This window comes from Balaenoptera physalus (assembly GCF_965194825.1).
Source record: "Balaenoptera physalus genome assembly, chromosome: 18".
In the NCBI taxonomy this organism is placed as follows: domain Eukaryota; kingdom Metazoa; phylum Chordata; class Mammalia; order Artiodactyla; family Balaenopteridae; genus Balaenoptera; species Balaenoptera physalus.
This window is the reverse complement of record NC_138899.1, coordinates 56,704,792-56,716,967: the sequence shown is the minus strand read 5'-3', so window position 1 is coordinate 56,716,967 and position 12,176 is coordinate 56,704,792. Positions and strand designations below refer to the sequence as shown.

Genomic DNA, 12,176 nt, shown 5'->3' with positions numbered 1-12,176 from the left:
GACAAAGCAAATTCTCCAGTCACAGAAGAATGAGAAGAATGAAGCTAGAACACTCTCCACGCAGCTCTTAAACATGCATTTCCATGCCCTGTGCCTTCCCTCATGTTGTCCTCTCTGGTTGCCCTGCCCACCACTCACTTCTGTGTGTCATTCTTCAAGGCTGAGCAGTTGACTCCAGCCTGCCCACCCCCAGCAGAATTCACCCCTCCCTCCGTGGCGTCCGCATGCCCTGGTCACACTGCAATCTCTTACTTTGATGTGTGTCAGGAAGGCAAGCTTCCCAAGAGCAGAATTCATGTCCCATTCCGGCATCTGCTTGAGAGCCTGACACCTGGTCAGAGCTCAGTAAATTCTTGATGAATCAGTGAATCTGTACATGAATGTATAATTAATTTGGTTATTTAAAGCTTTTATGAGGTCCCTCAGAGGGATGGTAAAAGCTGCAAACTCCTTTGGTGATTTCTAGAAAGCTGAGTCTTTTGTTTCTGTGAGTTCACTGTTCACTAGCTGACTGTTGCCTAGGTTGGCAAAGAACCAAATGGTGATAAATCTCCCACCCCCTAGTTTTTCCTACACTGGTTAGTTTGTGGCTCCAGAATGAACACCTGTGAACCAGGTAGCTAGAACTGAGTTTGATTTCCAGTTGTAGCCAGTGACCGTAGGCATGTCGCTTAACCCCTCTGAAGCTGCATCTCCCCATCTGCGAAATGAAGCTAACCATAGCAGCTACGTCACGGAATTGTAAAAACCAAACAAGATAACATATGTTCAAGTGCTCTGCAAGCTGTCAAGTAGTATATGAATGGGAGATGTTATTACTTACTATCATAAATCTGTATAATAAATGGAGGAATGATGATAGAGCATGGGGAACTAATTTTAAAATTCATAAGGAGCTATTGAATTAAATTTGAAAATTTTAGGAATCATGTTGAGTATGTGCAATAACCCATTTTATTGGAGGAGGGGTTAACTCTTTGATCATAACTTACATAGATTAGGATGAACAGTCCAAGGAATTGGATTCTTTCCTGTCCCAACCAGTTTTGTGGAGGCGTGATGTTTGTTGCAGAATGATTCTAATTTTATTTCTAACTTGTGCAAGCAACCACTTGTGGTAGAATGTCTTCCTTCTGAGATAGGACGCTTAGTGCATGCAAAAAGCATTCTGGTGTACTGTATTTCCTTCAGCTCTAAAATTCTGTGGTTTGATATAAGCCTGGTTACTGGAAATGAATTCTGTTTTGCCACTAATAGACATTGTAAAGTTGGAAGTGCATTTCAACAGGAAAAAAAAAAAAAATAGCACCCCCCCCCCTTAACAAACTTTTGGAAGTTATAGGATGAAAGAAAAAACAATAACCTTGTGATTAAATACTAACAGTACTTTAAAAATTAACAGTGCTCAAAATAGCAATCAAAAAAATTTGCTCTACTCAAGATTACTCACAAGGAAACACATACAAAGTAAAAGTATTCCACCAGAAATACAGATAATATGATTTTCCGCCTGACTATAACTCATAGACTGTTCATCTAATTCAATTATGCCTACTGATTCCCTAGCATTTCCTTATAGTATTCTTGAGTAATTGAAGATAAAAGTAAGTTACGCTAAACATTACAATATCTAATCTTCACCTAAAAAATGGAAGTTTGTTTGAGGTCCAGAGTCTTTCTACTCTGATCCCTTCTACATAGACTGCTGAGTTAAATTTTCTTAAATAACAGCTCTGAACATGTCACTCTAGACCAGAAATGTTCAGAAATTGTGCCATTGTCAATCTGAAATACAACCCACTCTTCCTGACACCCAGGGCCTCCACAGCATGCCCCAGCCTGCAAGCACCCAGTTTACACTCTGGCCAAGCTAAACTACTCCCAGGACACAGCCCATTCTTGTTCTCCCCTGCACTTTTGTTAGTGGTTGCTTGCCATCTGCAACCCATTCTCTTCTACCACTCCCTCTTTCCTGTTTCTGTAGGTCACAGCCATCCAATCTCAAAAGTCCATCCCAAACGCTTCCTCCTCCAGTCTACCCCTCCCCCAAGGTGGATGTGACCTCTTCCTCCTCTGACTGCACCCACTAGGCTTATACCTTTTGTGTGGTACTTACACAACCTCCCTTGAATTACTTGTGAAATTGTCTTACTCTCCTTTACAAGGTTTTTAAGTGTTTAAAGCCAGGGACTGTGTTTTCCTCATACTTATTTTTCCTAGGTCCTGGTATGTGTTATACTTAACAAATTATCAATAATTTTTCAAAATTAAAGCATTTAATCCAGCAATGATTGGTGTTAGGGGTTCAAGCTGGTGAAGGCCCTCTTCCTGGTTCATAGCCAGTGACTGTATGCTTATAAAGTGGAAGGGTCATGCTCTCTGGGGCAAGCTCTCTGGGATCTCTTTTATAAATGCACTAATCCCATTCATGAGGGCTCCACTCTCATGACCTAAGCACCTCCCAAAGGCCCTACCTCCTAATACCATCACATCAGGCATTAGGGTTTCAACATATGAACTGGGGGGGACAGAAACATTCAGAACATAGAACAAATCAAACAGTAAGTCTTCTGATCCATGAGCATGGATGTCCTATTTGTTTAGGTCTTCTTTAAATTTTTTCAAGAATATTTTATAGCTTTTAGGGTGTAAGTTTTGCACTATTTTATTCTTTTTGATGCTATTGTAATTGGAATTGTTTTTTGTTGTTGTTGTTGTTGTTTTATTTATTTTTGGCTGTGTTGGGTCTTCGTTTCTGTGCGAGGGCTTTCTCCAGTTGCAGCAAGCGGGGGGCCACTCTTCCATCGCGGTGCGCGGGCCTCTCGCTATCTTGGCCTCTCCAGTTGCGGAGTACAGGCTCCAGACGCACAGCCTCAGTAGTTGTGGCTCACGGGCCTAGTTGCTCCGCGGCATGTGGGATCCTCCCAGACCAGGGCTCGAACCCGTGTCCCCTGCATTAGCAGGCAGATTCTCAACCACTGCGCCACCAGGGAAGCCCTGGAATTGTTTTCTTAATTTCATTTTCAGATCATTCATTGCTAATGTATAGAAATGCAATTGACTTTTATTATAGATCTTGTATCCTGCAACCTTGCTGAACTTACTAGTTCTTATAGTTTTTAGTAGATTCCTTAGAACTTTCTATATATGTAAGATTATGTTCTCTGCAAATAATGGTAGTTTTACTTCTTTCTTTCCAATCTGGATGCCTTTTGTTTCAGTTTCTTACCTAGTTAGTCTTATTGGCTAGACTCTCCAGTACAACATTAAATTGGTGTGGCGTGGACATCCTTGTCTTGTTACTTATCAAGGAAGAAAGCACTCAGTCTTTCACCATTGAGTGTGATGTTAGCTGTGGTTGTGGGTTTTTTGTAGATACCCTTTATCAGTTTGAGGAAGTTCCCTCACATTCTTAGTTTATTGAGTGTTCTTATCATGAAAGAATGTTGAATTTTGTCAAATGCTTTTTATGCAGCTATTAAGATGATCACGTGGTTTTTTTCCCTTCATTCTATGAATGTGGTGTATTATATTAATTGAATTTCATGTGAAACTTGCATGATAATATGCAAACTTGCATTCCTGGGATAAAGCCCACTTGGTCATAGTGTGTAATCTTTTTTTAATATATTGCTGAATTTAGGTTCACTATCATTTTGTTGAGGATTTTTGCATCTATTTTCATAAAAGATATTGATCTGTAGTGTTCTTTTCTTGTGATGTCTTTTTCTGGTTTTGGTATCAGTATAATACTGGCCTCAGAATCAGTTGAAAACTGTTCCTTGTGAACAATTCTAACAATTCTTGCAAAGAGCTGCTATGAATTCTATAAGTGTCCAGTAGGATTCAGTGGTGAAGCCATCTGGGCCTGGACTTTCCTCTGTGGGTAGTTTTTAAGTCACTAACTCAGTCTCTGTACTTGTTATAGGCAACCTGAGATCTTAAGGGTATTAAGTTATATGAGGCTAGGACTTAGGAATGTCTTACCTATTGCTTACACCTTCCCTCCGCAGGATTCTAAACCAAGGGAGCTATAAACACAAGAAAACTAGCCAAAAGGGACACAAAGTACCAATATATATATATATACTAATTTATGAGTAAATGGACCAGTACCCAGCTACTCTTGATGCAGGAGTAGCAAAAATGAAGAAAGCAAGACCTGGGCCTGGCAGCTGAAGCAGGTCTTCTTGCTTCCTTCCCTTAGACTCTAAGCCATATTTTCAGAAGCCCCAGCCTTAACTCCCCTCTCAGGTGCAGGCACAGGAGAGGTAGAGCAGAAAGAAACAGACCAACTGGACTTCCCTAAAGGACATAAGTCATAAACTGGTCAGCTCACTTCACCAAAGTGGGAACTACCAGGAAGCCTATTACACATTTAATGCACAATGATGGCACACTTGGAAAATGTAGCCCAGTGGGTGACCTTTGCCAAGTCAGATTGGCAATTCCTCCCTGCCAGATGCTAGGAAGGGAGATGTAACAGACAAAGGCTGAAGGAAGGAGCCAAACTTCCTCTTCTACAAGGAGCAAAGCTGTGGATTATATCCAGTTCATTCTTCCGGTCCCAAACTAATGGTTCCTCTTTTTTAACAAATGACTCACACCTGTTTATTATGGTGAGAATCACAGAATGGAGGAAATCTGGCATAACTCATAAAAGAACCAACTCTGAAACCGGACAGACTAGCCTTTGTATCCTGGCTCCACTCCGTACTATCTTTGTGACTATGAACAACTCACTGTCCCTCTCCAAGCCTCTGTCTCTGCACATTAAATGGAAATGATAATACTTGACAGGGGAGCTGTAAAGATAAATGAGATAACCCATGCGTATAGCAAGTATTAATATATGTAATCCGTGCATATTTCAGCATATGGCAAATATTAGCGCTCGGTAAATGTTTGGTAGCGTTAATACCTTTAGGTACCTCAGAGATCCCAAGGCAATCCTGATGAGTAAACTGAATCCCGGAAAGATTAAGTGACTTATCTGAGATTATACGTTTACTTCATGGCAGAAGTTGAAAAGGCAGTTCTATATTTTTAGGACTCTTCCTTTCCTTAGGAAAGGAGAACTGAGGAAGAGGGAATTGGGGGAATCATTCTTTCTTACTATTTTTACAGCATGAACCTTATGATTCCTCTGCCCACCTCAGTCCCCTCCGGGAACATGAAATCTCATGCTCCTTCCCCAGGAGAAGCACTGGACCCATTCCAGCCAGGGGTGGCCTCTAGGAGATGCCATCACCCTCTCTCAGTGTTATACCCCCTTTCCACCACATGGGATAAATCCTTCAGGAACTGCTCCGTGCCCTCCACTCTTGCAGAAACTCTGAGGAAGCAAGAAGCTCCTTTTTCAATTTGACCAAATAACACATTCCTTCCATGATACTGGAAAGAACCAACATTGCCCAGATCCGTGGAAGTGGAGATACAGAGGAATGTCACACAGGTGCTGATCTCTGAGGCACACTAGCCCTGCCACTGCCTCCACTCTCTCCCCACACCCCACGGGGTCGTAGAGAACATCTCATTCTCATTTTATATTCATCATTTGAATAGAAAACCCAAAAGGAAATCTCAACATCCTCTGACCCTGAGTTGTACTCCTTATAGATCATATCCTAGAAATTGTGCGATCCTTCCATAGTGGTGCGAGAAAGAACCCTAGCAGCTGGCTGCAGTGGGATTAGGGCTGATGATGGTAATCATAGGATGTCTGCAAAATCTGCAGCTGAGTAAGGAAAGATCTCTGGCATTTCCATAATAATTATATAATTTGGTTATAGCATATAACTCTATTAAATATTATAAACATAATTACCAGCATCAATTTTAAATTTATTATAACTAGGTTTATAAAGAATAAGACTTTAAAGTGGGAAAAATTTAATGTTTTAGCTAACTGACATCTCATAATTCCTGTCAGTTTGAAATATTAATAGTCTTCTATGATCATAACAAAATCTGTTTTTACTACTGTATAGCAGAGGGAACTATACTCAATATTTTGTAATAACCTATAAGGGAAAATAATGTGAAAAAGAATAGATGTGTGTGTGTGTGTGTGTGTGTGTGTGTGTGTGTGTGTGTAACTGAATCACTGTGCTGTACACCTGAAACTAACACAACATTGTAAATCCACTATAGTTCAATTTTTTAAAAATCTGTTTTTAAACTCCAGTGCCCTGTAACTTTTAAACTCTTATGCTAAATGGAAAGCATCAGCCTAACATTTTATACTTTCTCATAAAGCATTTCTTTATTCCTGAAGACTCTAGGCATAAATGATGTCACTCGTAATTTATGACATGACTTGCTTTTAGCAGTACTCTGATCTGTGTGTTATTATTGCTATTATGAAGGTAATTATAATTGTATCACTCCTGAGATGATAAAAAAAAGTTTTTGTAGGTCTGTATGCAAAGTATTTGAAGAAAAAGATTATTTTACTGCCTACCAAATGTAGCTTCAAGCAAGAACTATTGTGCAGGACCTTTTATAGACATAGATGAAATTCCTTTTGCCATTTGAACAGTGTTTACATTCAGGAAAGTTCACAGTTAAGTCTTTGACATACTGTGAAAGGATCTTTTGTTCTCTAGAAAAACATACTTCCTCATCCTTTGAGTCACCTTGTTTTTATTCCCTTGTTTACTTTTCAGGGGAAATAATGCCCACCCACCTACCCCCCCCCCACCCCCCCCAGTAATGTCAAGGGAAGAACTGTTTCAGAAATCAAGATTGTTCTCCAAGAGGGAAAAGGGCTTGGTTATTGGCAGAAAAAAATCAGAAATATTTTTAAAACCTGAACGAGATAAATAATGTAATCTCAAGCTTCAGAAAAATTACTTGGATAGGATTTTTTCCAAGGTTAAAAAAAGGGGAATCTTTTTTTATCATCATAATTAACAGTGACCAGGCTCAGGAAATCTGAGACACTCTACTTGGGGCTACAGACAGAGTCCAGAGGCACACTTTTCTATTGTGTTAGTAAAGAGCTCCTCTGCTAAACTGTGTAGATTCTCTAAGACGTGCATCACTTAATGTTTCCTCCTGGTTGGTGGGATCCAGAACTAGTTTTATGATAAACTCAGACTAAGGCCACTCCTATATAAAGTTTCTTAGTGATATTTATTTATCAACAGAAAATGTGACTAATTCCATGTGTGACTTCAAAACTGATTTTGAAAGGAGGAAACATTGCTCTTTTGTTCATCACCATATGCCCAGTGCTGGCACAGTGCTCTGAACTTACTGGACACCCAGTAAACATTTGTTAATTGAATGAATGAAATAAATACACACACTTTCAGGAGGACAATTTCAAATAACAGTCTTTTGAATGAACACATGTGCTTGCTTTTTTTTCAATCTTATTAGTCTGTAGATGTACTCTATGTGTTAGTGTGGTTATATATCCTTACCTAATTTGCATAAGTGAAAGATTACTTGAGGTTTAGGGATTATCTATTCAAACCCTTCTTCAGTCACCCTATACCTGAGTCATCCAGAAAAATGAGAAAAATGTATCCTAAAAGCTTCTATTCCTCATTTACATCCTAGCTTGTACCACTAGCAGGGCATCAAAGGCAGTGATCTTCATGCTCTAGGACATTTCCATCGGAGGTATTTTTGGTCTGTAAATGCTAAACAGAGATATGCTTTACTACTGTTAGAAAAGCTGGTGTGTCATATGTGGGACAAAGGGAAGGGACTGAAGCATGCCCATCACTGTTAAGCCTTCTATACTGTCCTCCATTTACTCTTTGTAGCTCTCCATGTGACAGGCGATGATATCCCCATTTGACAGATGAAGAAACAGGATCTCATTGTGTAATATGGCGATACCTAATGTCCTATGGCCAGTAAGTGACACTATCAGCTTTGTATCACAGAGCAGGCATTGAGTCTGCAAGTCTTGTTCAAGATTGGCTGGTATAAAACTGATTCAGACCATATATAAATACTATATTTTACTAACCTTCTGGAAGAGATGCTAGCCCTTTGAACCAATGTCCAAATAACTGGTATTCATTACTTTCTATAAATCTGACATACATTAAGAAGGAAAAAGTGATTGTTTTTCAGAAATACTCCTCACTTTCTTAAACCATGATACACTTTATAAAACATTGAATTCTGTAACTCTCAAGAACACACTTATTATTTAAATACCGTGTGATGATAGAATAAAAAAGAATCTAATAGACCTGGCTTTTGGAATGAGATAGACTGGGATTTGAATCCTAGCGCCACCAATTAATAGCTGTGTGACAATGAGTTGCTTAATTTCTCTAGGCCTTGGATTCCTGGCCTGCGAAGTAGAAAAAACCATGCCTAATATGGAGAATTGTGAGTATTAAAAACATTATATATGAAGTGCCTGCATTGTAAACAACATGAGGGCCGGGTCATGAACGTATTGTTCACAGTCTCTCCCCCATGCCCGGAAGAGGCACATGGGAGACACTCATCATCAGTATACATTGAGTGAATGAATGAATGAATTCTTCTCAGCAGCAAGATTAGGCTCCATTGTTCAACTCTGCACATATAAATCAGGAACTTTCTTTCAGACGCTTCAAAGAGAGAAAAAAATAGTACACATTTTCTTCTTTGCATTCTTGGAAATGCCTTTCTTCTTCCAGATGAATATCACTTTAACAAGTGAACAGTAAAAGTAATTGAAGAGCAAAGCCTAAGTTGGAATTTTTAGGCAATGAACTGCCTTCTTCTTGGCTCTTTGGCATATTTTATTCTCATTTTTTAAGGTATCCATCTCTCTCAGATCACTTGGAGCTGCCATACGACTAGAAATGTTTTGAGTCTCCTTCATGCCACATCTTTTGCAACTCAGAGCAAACGTGTTTTCAAGAGCTCAGAAGTCATCAAGTTCTCATTCCAGCTGCCAGAGCCATAAAGGGGCTGCAGCATTCTGGGCAGAGAGAGCATAGCGTTAGAAAACATCAGTTTGGGATTTGTAATACTTGCAGTACCATGGAACTTCCTGTGTGAGGTCATGAATGAACAGCAAATCATGAGTGTTAGTATAAGCATTGGACATAAGTGTTATTATAAGAGTTATTATAAGAAGATGCAGTGTTATATAAGAGTGCAGAATTCTCATTCAACCTAAATTTCAGAGAATATCCTTGATTAAAATCCTGAGTTACTTTTCCCAATGCTGATATTAATCTGATATATATCTGGCACATCTCTACTGAAAAATGAATGTTTTGTACTAACCAGTGCCTTTTTCACACTCAGAAAATAAAACAATAGTAATAATAGCTAACACATATAGCACTTAGTGCGGCCAGGCACAGTTCTCAGTGAGGATGTGTCTTAACTCTTTTTAACCCCACACCATCCCTATGAGGTAGGTACCATTATTATCCTCATTTAATAGATGGGGTACCTTATGCAGCTAATAAGTGTCAAGAGCCAGGATTTGAATCCAATCAAACTGGTTCCAGTGTCTGTGCACTTAGCCACTACGTTAGAAGACACTTTTGAGTAGCAGGAATACAGGTCTCTGTGAAGACTGAACAAAATATATATTCGATCATCCAAGAGAAGTGCCTATAGGCAAGGCAGACCACCCCCCTACACTCCCTGACCAGGGATCAAACCCATGCCCCTTGAGTCTTAACCACTGGACCGCCAGGGAAGTCCCGACACTCTGTTTTTCTTCACGTGCAACATACCTAGGTATCACTTGTAGGTTGAAGGCTGATATGAGGAAATCCTCTGAAAGAGCCTTCCAAGGATTCTCCCAAAACTAAGAACATTCACCACACTTCCCTGGGGGGAAAATGCTGTAATATAATAGCACAATACAAAACATCCGAGTTAGTCAGCTGCCATACTAAGGTTCTTATCTTCAGATTCTGATGAAGTCTGTCTTTATGAACTTCCAAGCAGAATTATTCGGTTTTACGTACAATAGGAAACAAGAAAGGAGATAGCAGATTCAGTCCGTCACAGGGGCTTGTTCCTTAAGAGCTGCACTTACCCAGACTCACTAAAACATTTCCTTGTGGGAGTGATCATCCCACTAGGGCCTCTTCCAGCACATGGGCCACCATGCAGAACTAGAGAAAGGCTCTCCTCGGGGGGAGGACGGATTGCCAAAGGGCCCTCTCTGGATAAGCCAGTTAGGAAAAAAATAGCCACTTCCTCCAGGCTGCTCACCCCAGAGCCTAGCGCCGGTGATGGGAGCACAGTGGGAATTTCAGCCCCAGTCACACGGCCTCAACGTAGACTCACCCTGTACAGCCCCAGGCAGCTGCCCCATTAGGGACACACCAACCACCCAGGCCCCTGCATTCTTTAAACTCTGTGCCTGTGTTAACTCATCCCAAAGCCATATACATGAACCTTAGCTCCCTGAACCCTGTTAACAATGGAAAGAGCCAGGTGGAAGTGGCACTTGGAAGGAAACCCAGTTCCAGGCAATGAGAAGGAAGCTTTGCGTTCATTCATCACTTAACTGCCTGTTGAGAATCTCCTGTGCACCAGGCATTTTACTGGATGCCAGCTGTTCAAAGACGAGAAGTCCTGAATGTCTGTCCTTACTGTCAGGAACACAAGCAAAATTGTTGTTGATAAACCAGTGATTATCAGGAGTGTGATGGCTGACGGCGGCTGGGAGTCCAGGTAGAAGAGGTTCCGGATCAGGCAAAGGGATCCTTGAAGCTCCAGAGAAAGGACAAGGCAGGGAACCAGAGCACAGATGCGTGCGATAGGGAACCAAATTGGGACCTGGTTGCTAGAAGAGGGATCCAAGGTAGGGGCTTGTTCCCAAGGGAAAAGGCAAGGGATCAGATAAGACTTAAAGTGCAGAGAGAGTGGGACCAGCAGCAGGACTGGCTTGAGACTGAGTGGGATTTGGGGCTAAGTCCGTAGCTGGTGGGCCCACCTTAGCCTAGGGCCTATAGAAGTACCTGAAAAAGCCGAAATGTGTCTGTTATGCTGTAAGTTTTCATAAAGAGTTGTAAGAAACAGATACCAGAAAATTTATTGGTGAATTGTGCAGACAATATTCAAGCTTCCAATTTTTTTATTTCAAAATTTAAAAAATTCTGCTTTCAAAAAATTGTTAGTATGGGCTTGGAACAAACAGATCTTTATAGACAAATATAAACAAACATGTATGGAACCTTCTATCAGATGGTGAGATGTGTATAACCCAGTATTGCCTGAGGCAATTGCTGCCCAGAAACAGAGTTTAACTCAATACGCAAATGGCATAATAAACTCCTCCAAAGGGTTGGGTTCTATCTACATGCCTGGTTAATATAGGATGATCATATAATTCTACGTATAAGACTGAAAGGGGTGCTATTAATAATTACATTGGGACAACAGGCATTAACAGGGACTGTCCCAGCCCAGCAGGACATATGATAGACTGGTTATTAGTCATTTCATTCTATTTGTCTTATTTTATGTAGAATGCAGTTTTGTAGGATCCCTCTGATATTTTGGAAATATAAATTCAGAATATATGATCATATAAAACATTTGCATACCAGGAAAATGTTTTACCACTCCTCCCACTTACTGTTTTTTAATAAAAGTCTTCTTTGCATTATAAACCCATAATGCATTCTAGAACAGCACACAGTATGAATTCCAGTTAGCATGGCTAGCTCGCTACCTAAGATCTTGGGGTTGCCATGGGAGATGTTATTCTCATGGTCAGAATCTCCCAAAATTGATGGAAATTGCTTTCTTTTAATAAATAGGAAGAACATAGCAGCCATGTTAAAACTAATCATCGACACCACGGCGGTAATGGCTCCTCACCAATAAATAGATGTTATAACTCTTTACAGAAAAACTGAGCCAGGACACCTAAGAAGATTTAGAATTCCAAACGAACTTGACCTGCTGTACATGACCCTAACTGAGCAGGTCCCCCAAACATTAAATTTCTAGAGAGATTGCACAGTGAAATAATCCATCTGACTTTGACTAGCACTGTAATTTTTCTCAAAACCAGTGATCTCTAAATGCTTTGAAAACTAATTATTCTTTATAGATTTAATCTTTTAGTTGTAATTTGTTTTGTTTTATTAATACCTAAGGTTACCTTTTCTCTGAAAGAACTGTTACTCTTACTCGAAGTGCTTATTCTAGTACCCTCCTTCCCCCAGAAAATGCCT

General features: G+C 40.2%; 1 protein-coding gene and 1 long non-coding RNA gene across 5 annotated transcripts in view; one reads left to right on the top strand and one right to left on the bottom strand.

Moving 5' to 3' along the window:
* Positions 1 to 12,176, top strand: part of VWA8 (von Willebrand factor A domain containing 8) — a 356,490-nt gene that overhangs the window by 279,008 nt on the left and 65,306 nt on the right. Inside the window, exon 38 of one of the 4 annotated variants that reach the window (XM_082435352.1) lies at positions 7,779 to 7,923. The exons of the other annotated variants lie outside the window; for them this stretch is intronic. Coding sequence (XP_082291478.1) covers positions 7,779 to 7,790 — 12 coding nt within the window. The 3' untranslated portion in view covers positions 7,791 to 7,923. Of the gene's footprint in view, positions 1 to 7,778; positions 7,924 to 12,176 lie in introns of those variants that run through there. 4 annotated transcript variants of the gene reach the window in all.
* LOC309647791 lies at positions 8,022 to 10,599 on the bottom strand. Its single transcript, XR_014256300.1, has 2 exons — positions 9,714 to 10,599; positions 8,022 to 9,550 (listed from the first exon to the last, which is right to left on the bottom strand). It is a non-coding gene; the product is annotated as an uncharacterized lncRNA (long non-coding RNA).